At 34.2% G+C, this 22,838-nt stretch overlaps 1 protein-coding gene across 4 annotated transcripts in view; it reads left to right on the top strand.

Annotated features, from left to right (window-relative positions):
- TNPO1 (transportin 1) overlaps positions 1 to 22,136 on the top strand; it is an 89,491-nt gene extending 67,355 nt beyond the window's left edge. For 2 of the 4 annotated variants that reach the window (XM_032404236.1, XM_032404237.1), the window contains exons 12-25: positions 1,065 to 1,217; positions 2,348 to 2,573; positions 4,638 to 4,809; positions 6,024 to 6,110; positions 7,297 to 7,404; positions 7,537 to 7,695; positions 7,776 to 7,863; positions 10,428 to 10,526; positions 10,748 to 10,843; positions 13,681 to 13,756; positions 14,637 to 14,736; positions 17,885 to 17,959; positions 19,082 to 19,224; positions 21,478 to 22,136. In XM_032404236.1, coding sequence (XP_032260127.1) covers positions 1,065 to 1,217; positions 2,348 to 2,573; positions 4,638 to 4,809; positions 6,024 to 6,110; positions 7,297 to 7,404; positions 7,537 to 7,695; positions 7,776 to 7,863; positions 10,428 to 10,526; positions 10,748 to 10,843; positions 13,681 to 13,756; positions 14,637 to 14,736; positions 17,885 to 17,959; positions 19,082 to 19,189 — 1,547 coding nt within the window. In that variant the 3' untranslated portion in view covers positions 19,190 to 19,224; positions 21,478 to 22,136. Of the gene's footprint in view, positions 1 to 1,064; positions 1,218 to 2,347; positions 2,574 to 4,637; positions 4,810 to 6,023; positions 6,111 to 7,296; positions 7,405 to 7,536; positions 7,696 to 7,775; positions 7,864 to 10,427; positions 10,527 to 10,747; positions 10,844 to 13,680; positions 13,757 to 13,830; positions 13,905 to 14,636; positions 14,737 to 17,884; positions 17,960 to 19,081; positions 19,225 to 21,477 lie in introns of those variants that run through there. The other 2 variants (XM_032404238.1, XM_032404239.1) reach the window with 2 other exon arrangements.
- Positions 22,137 to 22,838: the final 702 nt, after the last annotated feature.

The following is a 22,838-nucleotide window of genomic DNA, read 5'->3' as shown; positions in this document are numbered from 1 at the left end:
AAAAAAAAAAAAAAAAAAAGATTATAATATAGGTAACTTTACAAAAGCAATAATGTACATGGAATTGGGGGAGGGAACTACTACTCTTAACATCCCACCCATTTTTATATCCTTCCAGAAGTTTTTCTATTCACATGCAGAAAAAAAGTGTGTGTGTGTATATATATATATATATATATATATATTTTTTTTTTTTTTTTTTTGAGAAGAGGCTGACTTCCCAGCAGTGAAATGAGATTAAATGTATTCTGTTGGTTCTTTTCCATTTATCATATAACTAACTCATTCTGTATCAGTACATAAAGATTTCTTTGTCTTTCATGGTAGTATAATACTCATTTATATGGATCTACCATACGGTATAAATAAGACCCTTACGGATGAGTAAGGTGTTACTTCTAGCCAATTGAACGGCCTTTTTTTCAAAAAGTATTTTAATATTGTTTAATGATTTGTAGTCAACTGTTTAGTATGCCTAATCCCATTGGGAAAAATTTTTATACTTAATTATATCTTTGTTTAAAATTTTTGTTTTCTTAATTATTACATTAAATGAAATCTGAATTGATACATAGGTCCATGGCTAATAGTTCCTTTATCTGGAAGGAATGTTTTCTGGCCTATTTAATGCTTCATGTGCTGGTGATTTGGTGAGATTTATTTGCCTGACCTCCTGCTTAGTCATTACGTACTTGATTCGGAATGATCTATCACTAAGAATGTTAAGTAGAAATGCTAAATGTACACATTTTACTGCAGGTTTGTTAGAAGTGGGCATCATATCATAGAAGCATTAAATTGAGTGGAACAGTGTTTTGATTTTTCTGTATAGACAAAAGAATCCTGGTGTGACCGTCATGTACAGAATAGAATATCTTCATAATCAGTTTGCTAATTCTTGGTCATAAAATATTTCTTGTTGATAGAAACAGACTGCCTCCTATTTAATTGAATTCTTTGAAACTCTAGATATATGAATGAAGTGTTGTACATATAACAGATACGATAATAGGGTTATGATAATAAAGTTTAATGTAATATTTTTGAATTAAATATTTCTTCAGGAAAATGTTCTGCTGCTGCCCTAGATGTTCTTGCAAATGTGTATCGTGATGAGCTTTTGCCACACATTTTGCCCCTTTTGAAAGAATTACTTTTTCATCATGAATGGGTTGTTAAAGAATCCGGCATCTTGGTTTTAGGAGCAATTGCTGAAGGTAAGTCTAGGTCAAAACTGAACTGTGAAGTCCTTAATAGCCCTAATGCAGATGGACCACTTTAAGGAATGTTATTCTAATAAGCATTGTTATTCAGTCTGGAATTCATACACTTTTTTGCTTTTCTGTTGCTGATGTGGAATAGATGACACTATGATCTATGTTAACCTTAAAAAAGATGTTCAAATTCAAAAGCCGTCTTAGCAAAATCAAGAGAGGGAGACAAACCATAAGTTCTATGACTCTTAATCATAGGAAACAAACAGGGTTGCTGGAAGGGAGAGGGGCGTTGGGGGATGGGGTAACTGGATGATGGACATTAAGGAAGGCATGTGATATAATGAGCACCAGTATTATATAAGACTGATGAATCACTGACCTCTACCTCTGAAACTAATAATATGTTATATGTTAATTAATTGAATTTAAATTTTAAAAAAATAAAAGGAATGAACTGGGAAAAAAGCATTAGCAAGTGACATGAACAGATAACTGACAAAAATGGAAAGACAGATAGCCCTTAAACACATGAAAAGATGCTCAACCTCACAGTAAAAGAATGCAATTAAAAAAAAAAAAAAAGCCATCCTAGGATAAGTTTTTACCTTGAACCAGTTAACTATTATTAAACAGCCATAGGCTTATTTCTAACCCCACCGAGATATTTTACAAATGCTTCTGTTACAATAAAAGGAACAGAATGAGAAGACTGATGTCAGAAGCATCCCCATTGCTAGAAAAATAATTTTCTCCATTGGCAAGTGCAAGAAACATGGTAGGAGCCTCATCAACCCCCATAAAGGTTACTGTGTCTTGGAGATAGGCCTGTATTTACAAGAAACTGAAGTATTTTGTAGGCACTTCTGAAAGCCGTAATTTGTGTAGCAGAAGTAAAATAAGCTTTCCTAACCCTACCAGAAGACCTAGGAGCAAGTAGCTTTCATTTCTTTTTTTAAATTTTGGAACAGATTATTAGGGAATATTTATTGCAGTGGAGATGATCTCAGTGTTTTTTCTATTTTTTTGATCTGAATATTTTTCATGGCTGCATTTATCAGTTTAGTATTCAACTGAAATAATTTTAACTGAATTTTAGCACTTTCTGCGAGATTTGTTACTTTTTTTTCCAGGTTGTATGCAAGGCATGATTCCATACCTGCCTGAGCTCATTCCTCACCTTATTCAGTGCCTCTCTGATAAAAAGGCTCTTGTGCGTTCCATAACGTGCTGGACTCTTAGCCGCTATGCACACTGGGTAGTCAGCCAGCCCCCCGATACGTACCTGAAGCCATTAATGACAGAATTGCTAAAGCGAATCCTGGACAGCAACAAGAGAGTACAAGAAGCTGCCTGCAGGTGGGACAAATCCATAACATTGTTGATTGTGGGGAAAGGGAGTGGGTATTTCAGTGAGAAAATAACTTTCAGCTTTGTGGTGGAATGTTGGTATTAAACCATTAATGGAGTTTTTATTACCTGTAGTTTTTATCTGATGATTCTGTAAATCAAAATGTGAGTCAACTAGGTGTCAGTCTTTGCTGTTCCTTCAACTCATTTTTTTTCTCTGTGGCTATGATAACAGTAGAATTCTCTTTCATCCTAATTCTCGCAGACATCTGGAGTGGTGATAGTGGGGGTCTTGCTCTTGAAGGAATAACAAAGTTTGAGCAGATTCACATCATTAGTTTAAAGGTCAGCTACCACAACTCCATAGAAAGTCCCACAGTGACTTACCATGTTTCACTTAGTGAATCCACTCCAGTAGCTGCTCTGTCATTTGGGTTTGGGGCTGTCTGTGTGTTTATATCAGATCAGCAGTTAGTTTCATTACTATAAATATTCCAGTTTTCTGGAACAAACCTTTGTGTTCTAAAAAGGCCTTACACATTTATAGCTCTTAACTTTTTAATTAGAATTGCTTTACTGTTGACTTTGTTAGTAAGAAATAGCTGTTGAAAAAGAGGAAAATAAATTTAAGTGGAGTTGTACTTTACCAGATGGCAAGCAAAAATACCTGAAAGCATTCTAACTGAAAGAACGTTGAACCAAAGGGGCTCTGGTATTACTAGCACTACATTTTTTTTTTTTTTTTTTTAATGAGGGGCGGATACAGATTATGTTTGGTTTCCTGCAAATTTTTTTTTAACTCTCTACTAGTCATTAGGCATATATTAAATGCTGTGTTTACAGTCCCTGCCATCTTTAAACTTAGAGGCTAGTATAGAATACTAAACAACTGTATAATCATAATTCATGGCAAGTGCTGTAAAGGATATGCATACATAGTTCACAATTTAAGACCGGGCTTTCACTAACAAATGGCTTAATGTTTTAGGAAATTGCTGTGAGTGGGTAGAATAGAAAATAATACAAACCTTAATTTTAGAAACGAAGAGCCAGGTACACCTTGGAGTCCAGACAAGTTTAGGCCTAAATTGAAGTAACTACTCAGACTCTGGAGTGTTTTTTGCCTTTTGTGTATATTTGTCTTAGTAGGTAAGCCACACATAAGGCAGATATGTAGTAACAAACACACTGTGCATTCTAATGTACGGTGTAGAACTTTAGACCAACATTTGTAAGCTTTATTGATTAAAAATTGACAAAAATAATCCATGTATTTAAAATGTACAACGTGATGACTTGATAAACATATGCATTATGGAACAGTTAGCAAGATCAAGATAATTAAGACATCCATCACCTCACATAGTTGACTTAAGGAAGTCTTTTTGTGTGGTGAGAATGGTTAAGGTCTACGCTCAGCAACCTGCAAGTATACTATACTGCATTATTAATTATAGTCACCATGCTGTACTTTAGATCTTCAAAATTTATTCTTACAACTGAAAATTTTTTTTTTTTTTTTTTTTAAAGATTTTATTTATTTATTTGAGAGAGAGAATGAGAGACAGAGAGCATGAGAGGGAGGAGGGTCAGAGGGAGAAGCAGACTCCCCACTGAGCAGGGAGCCCGATGCGGGACTCGATCCTGGGACTCCAGGATCATGACCTGAGCCGAAGGCAGTCGCTTAACCAACTGAGCCACCCAGGCGCCCCACAACTGAAAATTTGTATCCTTTGACCACCTGCATCATCCCATTTCCCCATCCGGCTAAGAGAAACATTTCGGAGGTCATGACACTATGCTAAATTTGTTGAATGACTGAATATAAGAACCAACAACAATTTTAGATTTTACTACTGTAGTGAAGCAAATGCCCATAGGTGACAGCCTCTTTGAAAGAAATAGGGAAGAAATAATAAAAATAAGCCTCTGGTATGGTGAGGTAAGGAGATAGGCATATAAAGTATAAATAGATGTTCTATAGAACATCTTATTTTCCTATCTCCATCATAAACTACAGCACTAATGATCTCTCTCTCTCTCTCTCTCTCTTTTTTTTTTTTTTAACTGTAGTGCCTTTGCTACCTTAGAAGAGGAGGCTTGTACGGAACTTGTTCCTTACCTTGCTTATATACTTGATACCTTGGTCTTCGCGTTTAGTAAATACCAGCATAAGAACCTGCTCATTCTTTATGATGCCATAGGAACTTTAGCAGATTCAGTAGGACATCATTTAAACAAACCAGTGAGTATCTGTGATTAACTATTAAGAAAAGAATATGTACCATATTTATAATCAAAAGGTTAACATATATTTAGAAATGAAATTGGAGAGATGTGAACACTTAGTGTTGGCTACTTTAATAATATAGATCTTAAGAAGTCAGCAAGTATATTTACTTAGATAGTATTAAAAGTAAATAAGTTCTTGGTGTGGAAATCATATCAGCATATCACATGAATGCACCAACACTTTTGAGAAGAGGGATGATAAAGGTCTTACATGTGGGTTTCAGCTTTTACTTAATTCCAAGTATTTATCTACCACTTCATAAATATTAAAGCTTTAGAGTACCACATGTAGACATCTTTGTTTTCTCACTGGAACTTAGAAGTATGAGGAATATACACTAAGATAAGACAGTTAGAAATTGGGATAATAATTAGTTAGAAATGCTAAATAGTGATATGGCTAAGGATCCAAACTCTGTTTTTAGTAGAGTTAAAAAGAGGATGGTGGAATTGGCTTTGTTTAAATAGGATTTAAATAATAGAATTTCAGGCTCAAAATTCCCAGCAGAAGAATAGATTACATGTTTATAATTGCTATATGAAAAGTCTTTAAAAAATTGTCTATAGAAGTTATACCTAAAATTTGGTGCAGGACACTTTGTTTGTGGGTTTGCTTCGATGTTGGTTGGTTTTGTTTTGTGTGCAGGGGGTAGAGAATGTTTTTCTGAATGTGTTAGACCCTTTGGAATCTGTGCCCCTTGTTTACATGATTACTATTGTTTATTTAGTATTTATTTATGGATTCTAAAGTTTAAATAAAGACACTTAAATGATTGTGACTCTTATGCAAATGCCTCTGTAAGTTTACCTGTAATTTATAACATAGTATACAGCAAGGACCATACTACATGTTACAAGCTCCAGGCCTGAAAAAATTCAGAGTAAAACTTACACAAATTATCCCTGATTATGATCAAATAATTTTTGGGTAGTGGTATATTTGTATACATTTTATTTGAAAAAGGATATAAGATACATAAAAATAGAACAAGGTTATATAAAAGTGGAAAATAAAAATTTTAAAGGTGCTAAGTAGAGCAGACTGAGTCTTAAAATGCATTCAGTAATGATTTTACACAATTACTCTAAACAGATTTTAATTTTCATAGACCCAAAATGGACTTGTTTACATATGATAGTGGAGCTTTATGTTTTTTTCTCAAATAGGAATATATTCAGATGCTAATGCCTCCACTGATCCAGAAATGGAACATGTTAAAGGATGAAGATAAAGATCTCTTCCCTTTACTTGAGGTATGTTAAGCTGGGTAACCTTTAGTTAATCTAATAGTGTGTTTCATCAAAAACACGTGTAAATATAAAATGTGGGGATATGTGAGAAGTAAAATGTTAATAGATGTACATTTTGAACCATTTCTGTCAAAAATGCTGAATAAGTGTGTAACTGCCCTTATTTAATTATGGTACATCCATACTAAGAAATACTGTTAAATAGAAAAACCATAATGGATGTGTTAAGTTGGTTCGTTTTTGTTTTGTTTCATTTTGTTTTTCTTAAGGTCGTCCAAGGATTGTATTACATGTTTTCTCACCTGCTCTGCTTCAGTGATAATCAGTTACCTTGGAGATCTTTCCATATCCGCATATATATGTCCTGTATTTAATTGCATTTCTTTATATAGATACATATAGCTATGCCATGACAATATAGTTCAAATTATTTTATGTTATATAGCTATACATATATATACACATATACACACACACACACACCTATTTAATGTGTTCTATACCTATTGTATATACAGACATATAGTCAAATGTGAAGGAGCGTTGAGTCTTGATGCTGGTAAGGAAGGGACTTTGTTTCATACCCTTTCTGTCCGGGTTGAGGTTTGATAGTTGATGTTATTCAAATAACTGAACATGCAATCAAATATGATAACTTAAATGAATTGATACTAGTAAAGCCATTTTAATCCTTGTCATTCTTGTTTCCCCTGCATTTCAGGGGTCATCATTTCTGCCATGGTTTGTCCCCAGCCAGAGAAGTAAAAACTTCCATGCCTAAGCAATGGCTGATTCTGGGCCCAACAAAATGAGAAAAATCATTAATTAACTTTAAGGCAGGGGCTCAGAATATGCCCATTAAAAGTCCACCCATATCGTTGAGCAGGATGAGAGGATAAACAGATATCCCTTATATTTGATGAAAAAATAAGCATACATAATAGTTAACCTGGTTCTCTAACGATAATGTTCATTACAGAAACTTTTTTGAGGAAACCTCCCTTTACCAGCAGCAAACTTAACAGCAATGAGTGGCATCCAAAAAGGAAAGGTCTGAAAAGATAACCTACTATTGTAGAATAGTAGAGCGGGCTCATAAATGACCAGAAACTTACTGAGTACGCTCTCAAGCATTTATCATAATTTTAAGTATATCCAGAAATTACCATTTGTACTTTATTTTTTCTAGTGCCTATCTTCAGTTGCCACAGCCCTGCAGTCTGGTTTCCTTCCATACTGTGAACCTGTGTACCAGCGTTGTGTAAACCTAGTACAGAAGACTCTTGCACAAGCCATGGTATTTTTTAAAAATATTTATATCTACCCTCCCTGGCATCATAAACATTTTTCTAAGGATAGACATAATGTATACAAATTTTTTAATCTGATTGATTCAGACTGTTTTTTAAAACTTTTGGTCTAATTTCAGCTGAACAATGCTCAACCAGATCAATATGAGGCTCCTGATAAAGATTTTATGATAGTGGCTCTTGATTTACTCAGTGGCCTGGCTGAAGGACTTGGAGGCAACATTGAACAGCTAGTAGCCCGAAGTAACATTCTAACACTAATGTATCAATGCATGCAGGTGAGACTTGTTAAATTAAAATGTATCAAGACCTGATTCTCTGTGTCACACTGGGGTTAATTTCTTCTTATTCCTTGTAGGATAAAATGCCAGAAGTTCGACAGAGTTCCTTCGCCCTGTTAGGTGACCTGACGAAAGCTTGCTTTCAGCATGTTAAGCCTTGTATAGGTATGAATATTTCCTACTGCTATGATGTGCTTAACATTAGTTTTACATCAGTTATATTTCTGTATTATGAAACTGAAATGTCATGGAATCCCAACATTTATAAATGTACTAGTTAAAGCTGCTCTGAGTGAAGCAGGTAGGATGGGAACACCCTTGCTTCCTTGAATTCATAATCACTTGAACAGCTCATTAGGCTCCAGTCGTATGACTGGAGAAAAGCTGGAAAAGTATTACTTTAGTGTGAAGGACATGCCACCTGTGAAACCTTGGTACAGTATGCTAGTTTACTGGTAATTTTGAGTAGCCGCCTTTTTGGGGGGTTAGAGGTACCCACAAGTAATAATAGTCTTTCTCATAAACCAGTGTACTTTTTCAGCTATCACAGGAAACTTTTCAAACAATTTACTTTGAAAGTAAATAATTTGTTTTTGTTTTAATATTATAGCATTTGTCTTTAGCCTTTTGTGACGATAGTAAGGGATTCCTTGAATAACGTAAACTGAATTGCTTTCAAAATCATGGATTAAATGGGTTTTTGGTTTTCTTTGATTTCTATATCCCAGTGTTTTGGATGCTGGTTTCTTATGATACATGATTTAGTGGACCATGGTTTAAAGCAGGGCCTGAAATGGTTTTTTCATTTGATACAGTTGTACTTTGTGGTTTTTTGGCTTTTTGCCCTCCAGTTTTATGGAGATATGATTGACATATAGCACTGTTTAAGTTTTGGGTATACGACATAATTTGATATAGGTATATATTGCAAAATCACAGTAAGTTTAGTTAACATCCATCACCTCATATACTTAAAAGATTTTTTTTCTTACTAAGAGGGCTTTTAAGACCTCTCTTAGCACTTCCAAATATACAGTACAGTATTGTTAACTGTAGTCATCATGTCATACAGTGCATCCCCAAGACTGACTTATAATTGGAAGTTGGTGCCCTTTGGCCAACCCCACCCAATTCCCAGTTGTGCTTTTGAGTAACAACTGTATTTCTGAACTTTGAATAATAACATTAATTATGCCATATTAAACCCTCAAGTTTAAGCCTAACTACTGTAAGTGAAAGTGTAATGAATTCTTATTTTATGGAAAGCTTTTTCTACCAATACTTACCACCTGATGTAGTTTTTATGAATTTAAACTTGTATGAAGGATTTTCTTTATTTTTTTTTTAAGACTTTATAAACCATGTATATCTTCTTCAGGAGGTACACTGTGTCTAGTTATCGTTTTGTTTGTTTGTTTATGTTATCGACCATGATGATTATTTTCTAGATCAGGGTTTTTCAACCAGGGGCAATTTTAACACCTTCAACCCCAAACATTTGGTAGTGTCTGGAGACATTTTATTTAACCCTGGGGGTGTGTTACTCGTACCTAGTAGGTAGAGGCAAAGAACGTTGCTAAACATTAAACGAATGATACAGTACCCTTCATGCGCCCCCACCTCCCCGCAATGGCAGAATGATCTGGACCAAATTATTAGTATTGCTGAGATTTAGAAACCCTGGCTTAAATCTCCTCTAACTTGGAGCGCCTGGGTGGCTCATTCAGTAAAGCATCTGCCTTCAGCTCAGGTCGTTATCTCAGGGTCCTATGATCCAGCCCCGCATCGGGCTCTCCACTCAGCGGCCAGTCTGCTTCTCCCTCTCCCTCTGTGATCTCTCTCGTTTTCACACTCTCTTAGTCTTTTAAAAAAATAAATAAATCTACTAACTTATTGGGGATTTAAAAAGATGCTACTCTAATTCTTGATTTAACAGTGAGAATATATACATAGAGACGTTTCTCATACCAGTGTATTATTACCGTGAGGTACAAACCATATAGGGGAGGCAGGATAATTACTTGATTCTTTCTCTTTGTTTACCAGTTTTCAAAATAATGAATTGATTCCCAGCATCTTCTACAGGTATCTATATTGTGTTTCGGAGTTCAGTTTTTGTTTGTGTTTGGTTCTTTTTTGAGTGTCAGTATGAATTCATGATGCTCAAATTGTCCTACCACTGGCAGTGGGAGCTTAATCAAACTGGCTCCTTGGTCCTTCCTGGTATGACAAAATAGTCCAGGCTTGTTTTGTACATTTCCTGCCTTTAGCCTGCAATGAGACATTTCTCTGAGAGCCCTCATTCCTTTTAAGTGGAAAATGATATTTAGAGACCATAATCTGAGCACCAAGGTCAAAGTTACTTTAAAAGCCAGAATCATTGATTTTTTAAAAAAATTTGTGTGTGTGAAAAACTAGCTTTGAAGAAAGTTGTATCATGTTTTCCTCATTTTTAATTTGAATTTTTTCCGTCTGATGATGAGCGATTACTCTGACCAACTCATTTTAAAATAGATACCTAAAATAGACCAAAACTTATGTTTCCTGGTCTACTTCTTAGAAAGTTCAGTGGCCAAATAATGCCTTTTTCACTTTATATATTATCACACCTTTTAAAAATTGCTATTTCTTGCCTAGATTTCAGTTTCCACCTAGTAGATTTCCTTTAAAGCACAATACACTGCTGTTGAAAAGTTTACTACATAGTTGTTAAAAAATTTTTTTTCTAGCTGATTTCATGCCTATACTGGGAACCAACCTAAATCCAGAGTTCATTTCAGTCTGCAATAATGCCACATGGGCAATTGGAGAAATCTCCATTCAAATGGGTAAGATCTTTCTCCCCTTTAAAAGCACTGTAAATTTTTAGATGTCTTAGTATTTTTGTAATTGCTTTTTCTCTTTAACTTAAGTGGGTTTTATACATATATATTTATTATTAATTTATTATTAATCTATGTCACAGTTAATAAAGGGAGCAAGGTATTTTATGTTGATATTTTAACATTAAAATTTTTCTCTTTTGTTTTCTCTTTTGGGGGTGATTTAGGTATAGAGATGCAGCCTTATATTCCTATGGTGTTGCACCAGCTTGTAGAAATCATTAACAGACCCAACACACCAAAGACGTTGTTAGAGAATACAGGTACCATATGACTGAACTGTTAATGGTGAAGAGAAAACTATTTGCCTTTTAAAGTTAAGATGCGTAGAGAAACCAAAGCAAAGCTAGCTTTAGAAACCCAGCTTATCATTAACAGCTGTTTGAGATTCAGTAATGATATGTACTGTTTTCACTGTATTGCATAACCAATTTTCAGACTTTAAAAAACACTTCTCCCCTATTCTTTGTTTTAATACTCCCTCAAATGGACCCTAGCTAAAATAACTATTGAACAATATGAATTTTAATTTTATATTAATTCAGAGAGTAACTGGCAGCTGGGAAGTAATTTTTTTTTTTAATCTATAAAACTGTGGCCAAAAATAGACATCAGTGTAGGGGCTAATTGGTTAACAATGGCATGTGTATTTTGTATTTCATTGTATATTTTCCTTCAAATTGAGAACTTAGGCAGTACCTTGTAGGATTTTTATTCAGGAGGCTTGTTTCTCTTTTGCATTTATAGAGAGCATGTTGATATTAAAGAGTACCTTCCATACTATAGAACACATTTCAGGGTGATTTCTTTCCACCCTCCCTGATTTTTGTTAATAATGATAAAAGATGTGAATTTTGTTTTCAATCAGGCACATCCTTTTCTTTATATAACTAAGATAATTCCAGTAAATATATTCATAGTCAGTGAGGGTTTTACCAAAATACTGGACAAAGATTAAAATAAGGTCTTCTAAATAAGAAAACTTTGTTTTCAAAGACATTTTAATTTTATATTTTTTAATTATAGAAAGTGTATTTTTAATGTGATTAAAGTTGATATGTTTATTGGTATGGAAGGAAATCTTTGAATTAAGAAACAGTTATGTAGCTGTTTGGCTGTATGGGTACTGTTTATATCATAAAGTGAATTAGATTTTCTTGCTGAAAAGTACAAAAAATCTATGTATGGTTATGAAATCTTGTCAGGTTTTTATCTCTTTAGAATGCAGTACCTATACATGACATTCAGATTTGGAACACTTGCCATTATAAAATTACTGTTGAACCTAAAGAAATTTCCTATTTATTTTTAAATGTGAATGCATAACTGCAGATAAATGTTGAATGTAATGTATATTAAAGTTTCTTGTGGGATATCAGCTTGTGAATTTGTTAGACAGTTCCTTTAACAAATTGGCTTTATAAGTTTATATTCTAAGTATGATTCTAATCTAAACCAAAAAGTAGTTGATAATGCCCATCAAGTTGACAGATTAAATTGATATGATTGAAAAACACTTGTGATTCACTGGATTAATCTTATCACAAGTGGCTGCAAAAAATGTTTCCATTATTCCTTATCCAAAAGGGGCGGGTGGATGTTAATTACAAAAATAAAACCATTGTCAATGGCTAATGTCTGTAGATTTTAGCAACTTAACTACCGTTTTCTTAATATTTCATAAAGCCAGTTCCTTAGTGTTTGCAGTTATTTGCTCTTTTTCCAATTAGTATATCCTACACTGAACTTTTTCAATGGACCATCATCTGCTTTATCGCATGTTTCATTGGATTGTTCATACTTGCCTGTTTAATGAGAATGTTGCATAGTTTGTGTCTTTTGAACATAGGTTTTCTTTCTCTTGCTTCATATGAATCTGCTGGATTTTAGTATTATCTGTGTAGTTTGCTTCAAGTAATCCTTAAACATTTTTCTTTACCCCCCCCACCCTTTTTTTATGAAAGGTTAACCTGTAAGTTTTTGAGAGAACACCATTAAAGCACCTTATGGTTTGTTTTCTGTTTGTATTTTTTTTCCCGTTGTGTATAAATGTATTTATATGTATGTACCTTTGAATTGCAGAATGCAGTTCTGAGTTGCAACTTCTTTTAGCTCTTCGTAAGTTTAAGGACTTCCTGAATGAATTTTGATGGTGAATATGTTTGAGTAATTCCCACTTCGAAATTTTTAAGTAAAATATTAGCATGTGATCAGTATAATGTTTTTAGTTTGTGCTATGCCTTTTATATAGCAAAGACAGATTATTTGTTCCTTTTGTCCACATTTCACATCATTACAGTGGACTGTAAATTTCCTTCGTGTCAAATATGGTTTGTGAAATTAGTGGGCTGTTATCCAAGTTGTTACCATTATCATCACCATCAGAGGTTAATTGGAATGGAATTTGACACAGCACAGCAATTTTCTAATTCATTCATTGGTTGCATACTGCAACACCTAAAATTTGATGGTTGATTTTGATATCAGGCAACAAATGGTCCACTAGAAATGTTAACAAACAAAACTACCTAAATTGCGATTAAATTCCTAGTTGATTTTGAAAGATTGGAAATCACTTATTTAAAAAGACGTAGAGAAGTAATTTTAACTGTTTTAACTTCTGAGAACTGTGTTTGAGTAAACAATTCAGAAATGTAATCATTCACATTTACTAATATTTCTTGGGGGAAAAACATAGATTTCATTATTAAATTCTGAAATTTCAACTGGCTTTGAATGGAGAATCTCTAAATCCATGCATTTAATCGCTCATCTTTTTATTAACAGAATATCTTCTTACTTGATTGAGCGAGAAAAGCAATTCATCATGGTTTTTGGTGTTCTCTCAACCTTTAAAGTTTTTTTAATTCCTTTTGTTTTCCTTTTTCCAAGAGTATGCCATATATGTTGCTGCCCCTTATTTTAGGGGGTGGTAATAAACAGCACTGGTGAAATCTTATGTTTATTATCATACACAAATTCTGTTGGTTTCTGTTTCTGAGTTATTTGTTGTTTTTTCTTTATTTTTTCTCCTTCCCCCTCATTTGCTCATGTCTTGGTTGGCGTTTGGTGGTGTATAACCGTGATTGCGTTACCTTAGCAATAACAATTGGTCGTCTTGGTTACGTTTGTCCTCAAGAGGTGGCCCCCATGCTACAGCAGTTTATAAGACCCTGGTGTGTATTATTCAATCTTTTTTTTTTAATTCATTTTTCTTCACTCTTTCTTTCTCTTTCTATCTCACTTTTAGATATATTTTCAGTTGGTTACAAAAATCACAATCCTTAATCATTGCCAACCATGTGACTAATCTTGTCCTAGCAGGTTTGTGAGGTTTTTCAGTAGCATCGTCATGTATATTTATTTTATGTTGTGGCTAACGACTAATTGATGCATGGGATAAGATTGTCACATGCTTGCTGTGTTAAAAAGCTTGATTATACATGAAAAGCATTTAAATATCCACCAGTAAAATAAAGATGCATGCAAATTCTATAAATTTAGGTTTTTGCATTGTTTCTTTTTTAGAATTAATTTGAAAACTTGGATTGCATTAAGAAATACATGTTTAAATTACGTTATGTATAAAAACCTTATTTGCTTGTTAATGTTAAAGTTAAACATCTACACCATAAGTTGTGTAATAATAGTTTATATTGTGGCAGTAAATCCTATGTTCTGCTTCTTTCAATTGATAATCTTTCAATTCAAGTCATTTTTAGTAGTGTTTAATGGAATACAAGTCATAATACAGTTATAAAAATTCGTAATTTACTTTTGGCTCAACCTCATTAATAGTTTAAATGGGAGATTAAAATCAACTGTCCATTTTATAGATGCAATCTATTAATAAGAAAATGTGAATTTCAAGGCTTCCACTATATTGAGATTAGATGGGCCAAACATGCAGGAAGAATGAGAAAGCTTATTATGAAAATTCTTTGAATCTAAACATTATCTATACTGTGGTGCTTATTCCATTAAATACTGTCCATTAGTATTGTGATTAAACCTGCTTTTTACTTAAATGCTAATCTCAGTTCTATAATTTAATAGGTGCACCTCTCTGAGAAACATAAGGGACAATGAGGAAAAGGATTCAGCATTTCGTGGGATTTGTACCATGATCAGTGTGAATCCCAGTGGAGTAATCCAAGTAAGATGTCACAAAGATTTTTTAACTTTTAATGTTCTGAATAATGAAACTTTAAAGGGTGAATTATTTTAACACTTTAATTATGAAAGTATCACATATATTGCATATTTTTTGAAAGATAATAAAAAATTATTTTTAAAAAATTGTATACTTCTTAATATTTTGACTCCTAAATCTTTTTTTGTCATGAAGTAAATAGTACATTAGGATATTGAAGTTATATTCTTGCCTTATATTAAGCCAGAGCATCTTTCATCCACATTCACTTTGTACATGCCTCCTTTCATTGAGTATCAGTTTGTTGAATTTCCAGATATCTACACTTAAGAGAGTGACCCAAGTAGTAGGTTACTTTCTCTTATTCAGAATTAAACAGAAATTCAGTAGTGGGGGCACGTGGGTGGCTGAGTCGTTAAGCGTCTGCCTTCTGCTCAGGTCATAATCTCAGGGTCCTGGGATTGAGCCCCACATTGGGCTCCCTGCTCGGTGGGAAGCCTGCTTCTCCCTCTCCCACTCCCCCTGTTTGTGTTCCCTCTCTGGCTGTGTCTCTGTCAAATAAATAAATAAAATCTTTAAAAAAATTTTTTTCCAGTATTCAGAATACTGAATTAACCAATGAAACTGCTTTAACTTGGAGAGTTTAGGATTTATTTCTCTTTGTTTCCTGTCTTTGTTTAGATAGTATCTGGACATTTTTAGCATTTAAAAAAATTATTTGGCAAAAGTATCATATATGAGTCTGATAACCTCTGGATCCAAGTGTCAAATTGCAAGACACACAAAACAGAGGAACATGTTGATTGACCTCGTGTGTATGAAATCAACAAAATGCAGGCGGTGGAACTCTAGGTTAAGTATCCCAGGTTGCTCAGCAGATGAATTGTAAGGAAAAGAAAGTATGGGAGGTATTTTCAAGAAAATAGCCTTTCGTTTCCAGGAGATACATGCTTTGAACATCTTTTAATTAATACTCTTTGATACCTCCTGTCTTGTGTTAATGATTGTGTTGTTTGTTAATTCGTTTAGAAATATTATTAATTACCAGCTATAAAACTCAAATTAATGTTGTGATAGGCATTGAAAACTTATAAATTAGAAATGGAAAAAATCTTTTGACTAATTTCACATTTGTAAAACAATAGCTTAGTATGAAAACAAGCCGGTACTATCTTTGGAAATAGTTCCTAGTTGGCAAAATAAATTCCTGGAATTAAGTTTCTGGTTTTTTTCAGTACTTAAGAAGTTTGTGTCATCTTAAATGTGTTTTAGAGTTATCTGATACAATGTATATTATATTAAGAAGAAGCATTTTCCCATCAGAATTTTATTGTTTTGTTTGTTTTTGAATTAACGTTTAAGACCGTGAAAGTAAGTAATACACATATGTATGTGGTCATTAAATCACTACCAACTTAAGGGTTGGTAGAAATCTCTGCTTTTTACATATTTTATTTGGATGTGGTTAAAAGAAAATACCTTATGTTTTATTTATGTTTAAATTTTTAATCACAAATTGTAGATGTGTATATTTACATTTTTAACATCAGACTTTGATATTGGAAGACAAGGAATCAATTTGAATAAACCATGAACCTCAGGCATTTGGAATTTTATTTGCTTAAATACGTGTTTTATGCACATACTTCATTCAGTAAATTTTGAAATTAAGTTCACTGACATTAGTAAAATTTTAAATAGTTGACATATCAGAACATAAAGCGATATCTTAAATGCTCTGTATTGAACTGCTGTTTCAGTATGATAGTCAAGACTGAAAAATATTTAAATGAAACATTTAAAGTATATACTTTTTGTCACCTTGTTCTTGTAGTGAGAATAACCCAGTTTTTTCTAGTAATTGAGCATTGGATTTTTTTTGTTCTTTTTTGTTTGCAGTGGGTTGGGTTGAGTTAGGTATTAATTATACCTAATTATACCTAAACTACATAATTAGTTTTTCCTTCTAGCTTTTGGTCATTTTAAGTTTCAGTCTGAAACTGAAAAATTTAAATCAAGTTTATTTGACATATACTTAGCTTTAAATTATGTCACAGTCAGAACTTAGCTTTAAATTATATCACAGAACTGTGAGATTATTGAATTTATGTATTTCTTTATTTCAGCAAATGAAGGTTTTTAAAATTGGTGCTCATTTGGTACTTTCATTCCATTGTTGGTGCTAAATATTTACTAGATTGGGGCTCTGTGATGTAAAAAGAAATACAAAAGCACATTCCAATATAAACTGAATGAGTAGAGGTTCCTTGATGGTGAAATAATAGGGACAGCCATTGTTTTATAATTCCTTATCATAGTTGATTAAAAAAAAAAAAGGTTACAGTTTTGTAATAGAGCTTGAAGTCCGGAATTGTGATGCCACCAGCTTTGCTTTTCTTTTTCAACATTCTTCTGGCTATTCGGGGTCTTTTCTGGTTCCATACAAATTTTAGGATTATTTGTTCCATTTCTTTGAAAAAAGTGGATGGTATTTTGATAGGGATTGCATTAAAATGTGTAGATCGCTCTAGGTAGCATTGACATCTTCACAGTAAGTCAATCGAGAAAGACATGTATCATATGATCTCACTAATATGAGGAATTCTTAATCTCAGGAAACAAACTGAGGGTTGCTGGAGTGGTGGGGGGTGGGAGGGATGGGGTGACCAGGTGATAGACATTGGGGAGGGTATGTGCTATGGTGAGCACTGTGAATTGTGTAAGATTGATGAATCACAGACCTGTACCTCTGAAACAAATAATACATTATATGTTAAAAAGAAGATAGTAGGAAGGGAAAAATGAAGGGGGGGGGGAATCGGAGGGGGAGACGAACCATGAGAGACTATGGACTCTGAGAAACAAACTGAGGGTTCTAGAGGGGAGGGGGTTGGGGGGATGTGTTAGCCTGGTGATGGGTATTAAAGAGGGCACGTGTTGAACGGAGCACTGGGTGTTATACACAAACTGAATCATGGAACACTACATCAAAAACTAATGATGTAATGTATGGTGATTAACATAACATACTAAAATTTTTAAAAAATAAAGAAGAAAAAATGGTTTTTTTGAGGTAGGATTCTGTCATGATAGGTACATTTTGCTGTGTTTGACAAGTAGCAGTCTAAGGTGTATTTCCTGCTTGTTACAGGATTTTATATTTTTTTGTGATGCTGTTGCATCGTGGATTAACCCAAAAGATGATCTGAGAGACATGTTCTGTAAGGTAAGGTAACCATAAAGTCTTTATGATAAACATCTTGGGACTATTACAATACTAGTTGGACAGTTTAAATTATTTTTATATTTCATATGAAACTTAGATTCTGTTTCGAATCAATATTGGTAGATCATATATATATATATACACACACACACATATATATCCATATCCCTTGTTCTTGGCAAAGAAGTTGGCTTGATCTTTTCTTAAGGTACAACAGTGAGTCCGTATCCGTAGGGGACACACTTCAAAGATACTTTCTCAAGCAATACCACTGATTCATGTGGTCCCATTATTCCACCTATCCAAAATAGCATGTATTTTCAAAGATGGCTGACTGATTTGGAGTATAATGTAAACTATTGAACAAAGTAAATCTGAAGTGGTTTCCACAGGGATTAAATCTGTATAGTTCTTTGTTTTAGTAGTGTCCCTTTGGATTAATTCCAGTCAGTACTCAACCATAACAAAATAAGAAATAAAATGTTGTTACCCATTTAAATCCTCTGCTATTAAAATTAGTCAACTGTGGTTGCAGACATGAACGTAAAGCTTTGTATGTTTCCAATTTGAAAAAACTTAATGTGGCATAGAAATTTTATCCCTTGGGTGAATTCTGTACTTTTTCGTTTGTTTTCCATTAGTGATAGGTCGGGGTTTGCTTCGCATACATCTGTTACTAGGACACTTGCTTGAATTCTAAACTTTTCAAAAGCAAGGTTTAGAATATATTATGAGGTGCTTTTAGGCAAGACATGTGATATAGAATCCAACAAAGTTTGAGAATCGTTGATTTAAAATGGATAAAATTTGGGTGCCTGGGTGGCTCAGTCGTTAAGCGTCTGCCTTCGGCTCAGGTCATGATTCCAGGGTCCTGGGATCGAGTCCCACATCGGGCTCCCTGCTCGGCAGGGAGCCTGCTTCTCCCTTTCCCACTCCCCCTGCTTGTGTTCCTGCTCTCGCTATTTCTCTCTCTGTCAAATAAATAAAATCTTTAAAAAAATAAATAAAATGGATAAAATTTTAGAAAAATAAAGTCAATAAGTAGTGTTTTACTTCGGAAGCTCTGCAGATTGGAATTTTCTCTTGCTTAGTGATGAATAATGATTTTTTCACTTTTTGCAGATCCTTCATGGATTTAAAAATCAAGTTGGGGATGAAAATTGGAGGCGTTTCTCTGACCAGTTTCCGCTTCCCTTAAAAGAGCGTCTTGCAGCTTTTTACGGTGTTTAATCTCATACACTTAAGCTGCAGTCCCATAATTAGGGGTAAGTTGTAAGAAGTTTGTGGGAGATTTTCAGGGTAAAGAAACTTAGATCTGCAATCGAAAATTACTGAGTAGAATAAAAGCTGTATGTTTTCTACAGAGGTTGAATAAAACTCATGCAGTGTTAGACTTGAAATTTAAAATTACTTAAGGCTAGAGAATTTTTTTTAGAAACTAGCAAGCAAGGTAAAATGCATGGTTCTACTTTGAATCCTGAGTAAAAAGAAAACCAAGTTAAAATGCTATTTGGATTACTCAACACACTAATCCCAGTTTTTAAATTTTTGCCCTATAAGAAGTCACCCACATTCACTTTGGCAGGGTAAACATTATTTTGAATCGTGGGTTTATAATCTCTGATATATCAAGGACTACTATGTGGTGAGCTTTTGAGAAAAACTAGCTAGAATTGCAACTAGTAGATAGGAATTGCTCAGTAGATAGGAATATTTAATATTCGTTTTTCAACATGTATTTTATTGAGCACCTACCATGTGACCTGCACTGTATTTTTAAATGGACAATGGACGAGTCTGTTTGGATTTGGGGTAGTAGAGGGGTAAGTCCATTTGGACTCTTGTTCCTTCAGTTTTTCTGTACTTAAACTAACAATCCTGATCTCATAGCTTCAGTTCCTTCATTGAGTTATTTTGAAGATTAAATAGTAAACTATATGTGATGCCAGAACTTAGTATATTACCTAACACACTAAGGTGGCTCAGTAAATGTTAGGAATATGGGTCAGTACAGTGAACAAGGATAATCTTTAGGTTTTGAACGTGAACTCTGAGACACACTTGACTGGAGGACCAGAGAGTATACTGACTGTGTCCAGAAGATGTCCACCAAATTTAATTATCTTCTCTGTTGGAGTTTTGTTTGCTCTCTTGCTTACTTTGAGCTAGGTTTTAAACCTGGGAAGATTTCCACATACATGCTGTGTAACCTACAAGGCAATAGAAATGGACTCGCAGCCTCTGGAATATCTCAGAGCCCTTTGTGTATTGCCCCCCTGTAGTTTTGAGACCTTCTGGCTGTTTTGTGGCTTTAGCATTTTGAAATAGTGCTTAATCGTCTTTATGTTAAATCATGAGAATGTAATGGATGAGGAATGACTCTTAACATCAAGGCCTGAAAGATACAACAGTGAGCAGTCTTTGGCACTTTAAGATTTATTAACTTCTGTGATCTCTATCATATCACCAATTATGAATTTATTGAGTTGATCGTGTTCTGAGACAAGGCATGAAATAATTACCTGCTTTCTAATTAGAGGTAAAAGTAGATCACGATCTTCTATTCCTGCCTTTTTTCAGAGGCAGAGAAAAGGTGCGGCTTGCACTTTCCCACAGATGGGCTAATCGTCCTCTGTGAATTCACATCAGTCTTCATCTATGTCCAGTGTTTGGCATGAGTGGGCAGTAGATTGTTGTTGTGAAAGGACCACTGTCAGGCCCTGGTTACAATACCCTAGTGATCTAATTTTATTTCTTAATGCGCTTCAGAATCACTAAAACTGCTAGTGTTGAAAAGGTCCTTTACAGGAAAATCAAAAGGTCTGAGAACATAGGAAACGACTGAGTAGGATAGGGTTAGAAGAATTATTAATAAGGAACATCTAGAAGGAGATGTTAAAATTTACTTTTTGCTATTTACTGAATGTAGTAACCTTAGTGCAGTGTGAACACCTTTAGTTGCCTCCTAAGCTAGAACACCAGACAACCAACAAGAAGTAATGTTCTTTTATTTTTTGATGGATTAGAATTTTTGTTTGCTTAATATTGGACGTATTGGCAAAAAATAATAATAATGTTTTCATTCTCACCAAGTAAAGGATTATTTTAAAGAAAGTGTTACTTGATTTTGAAAAAAGTAAGGCAACTTTGTTAAGTGAAGAATAACCAATTCCCATTGGGGCCCATTGTTCTAAGGGGGATAAAAAATTAGACTGATAGCATCCTACAAGGAAGGCAGCCACCTGAATTTCATCTGTATAATGTAGTGCTCCACACATCTCTCTGCATGTGCCCAGCCTTGGTGTCACTTTTCATATCTGATGTAGATGACCGCTGAAAGCCATAGGGGAAGGTAGCAACATGGGTTATCATTGACTGCTAGCATGATCTTCGGCAGTTTGTCCAGTTTTCATTTTCTCTAGTTAGAGGTAGCATTCTTACTTGATTTATCTTGTGTTCACTGACTTTAAGAGAAACCATTGTTAAAATATAAAATTGTTTTGTTTTGTTTCTTACAGGTCCTTCAGTCTTGGAGACTATGAGGGAGCCTCTGCATCCAGGGAAAATGTTACCCTTTACAGGGGGGAAGGGTAAACCAGTAGGGAATACAGTACAATCCCAACCCTACTGGGAGGGGCGGGAGGGAGGTGTTGCCGTCACTGTATTAAGTCGATGTTGGGAAACGTTTTAACATCTGGAGCCTTTGTGGGTGGAAATCTGTCTCCAATTACAACTCCGCACTGGATGTGAAGAAGCAAAAAACAAAAAAACAAAAAAAACAAACAAAAAAAAACCAAAACAAAAAAAACAAAACCTATTCAGTCTACTCACAAAACAGTACATCCTGGAATATTATGGGGAATTGTACCAAAACAAGAACCACATAAATGATGCATAGGGATAATAAGAAAGAGGAAAAATTCTATAGCGCACAATAAAGGAAACCTAAGAATGGGGGTTACAAACAGTAAAGAAGCTTTTTTTTTTTTTTCCTTAATTTAAAGATTTTTATAAATTTTCCCACGTGTTGGGGCCTTGTTTTTGCATGCTGATGAAGAACTACACAAATGAAGCTAATAGAATTAAAATCAGCTTGCCTACCCATAGTAGAAGCAGGTTCTTGGAAGTTACAATTTAAGGTACCCCAAAAAAAGTTGGAAATAAAACAAAACAAATTTAAACAATGAAGCACCCTGTGAAATGCCAAATGAGTCACTCCTTTTACCTTTGTGGGGTGGGCAGGGAGGGAGGAATAAATGGGGTTGGGCATATCAGACTAAAGATTGACATCTTGATTTTGCATTATAACATTAATGTAGTGGATATAATTTGATGGTTGTACTTCATTAGATTTAATTTCTAGGCCAAGACGTTCTTTTTAAAGTGCAGTTTAAGGTTCAGGCATGCATTCTGGCTCATAGTGATTGAAAGTACTTTAAATTAGTGGGAAAGTAGCATGCTTGCATCACATAGAGTGAGATTGGTATTCATTTACCTCTGTTGCGCCAGTTTGTGTTGCAGTTTACCAATTCAATATAGCCCTGCATTTAAAATTCCTTTTTAAGATTTGTGGATTTTTTATTTTTATTAAGAATATAGATATAAAGTACTGTAGTTTACAGCTAGGCCTTGAAATATCTTTTTAGGATCTTGTTAGGAGTAAGATTGATATTGTATCGTGTGTAACCTGCACAATGTGGAAAGCTGATATACCTGTGCAGAATCTTTGCCGATGTGCTGTCAGTGTGATGTGCTTTCTGCATGGTTATATACTACTAGTGATGTTATCAGAACTGCTAAAACTTACAATACATGGTAAAAGATCTGTAAGAGGCTGCATAAATGTTAGTCGGCACATAAAGACAATTGTAGAAGTTGA

This window comes from Phoca vitulina, unplaced genomic scaffold (assembly GCF_004348235.1).
Source record: "Phoca vitulina isolate PV1807 unplaced genomic scaffold, GSC_HSeal_1.0 scaffold6, whole genome shotgun sequence".
In the NCBI taxonomy this organism is placed as follows: domain Eukaryota; kingdom Metazoa; phylum Chordata; class Mammalia; order Carnivora; family Phocidae; genus Phoca; species Phoca vitulina.
Note: the sequence above shows the minus strand (reverse complement) of the source record. Positions and strands in the feature narration are given on the sequence as shown.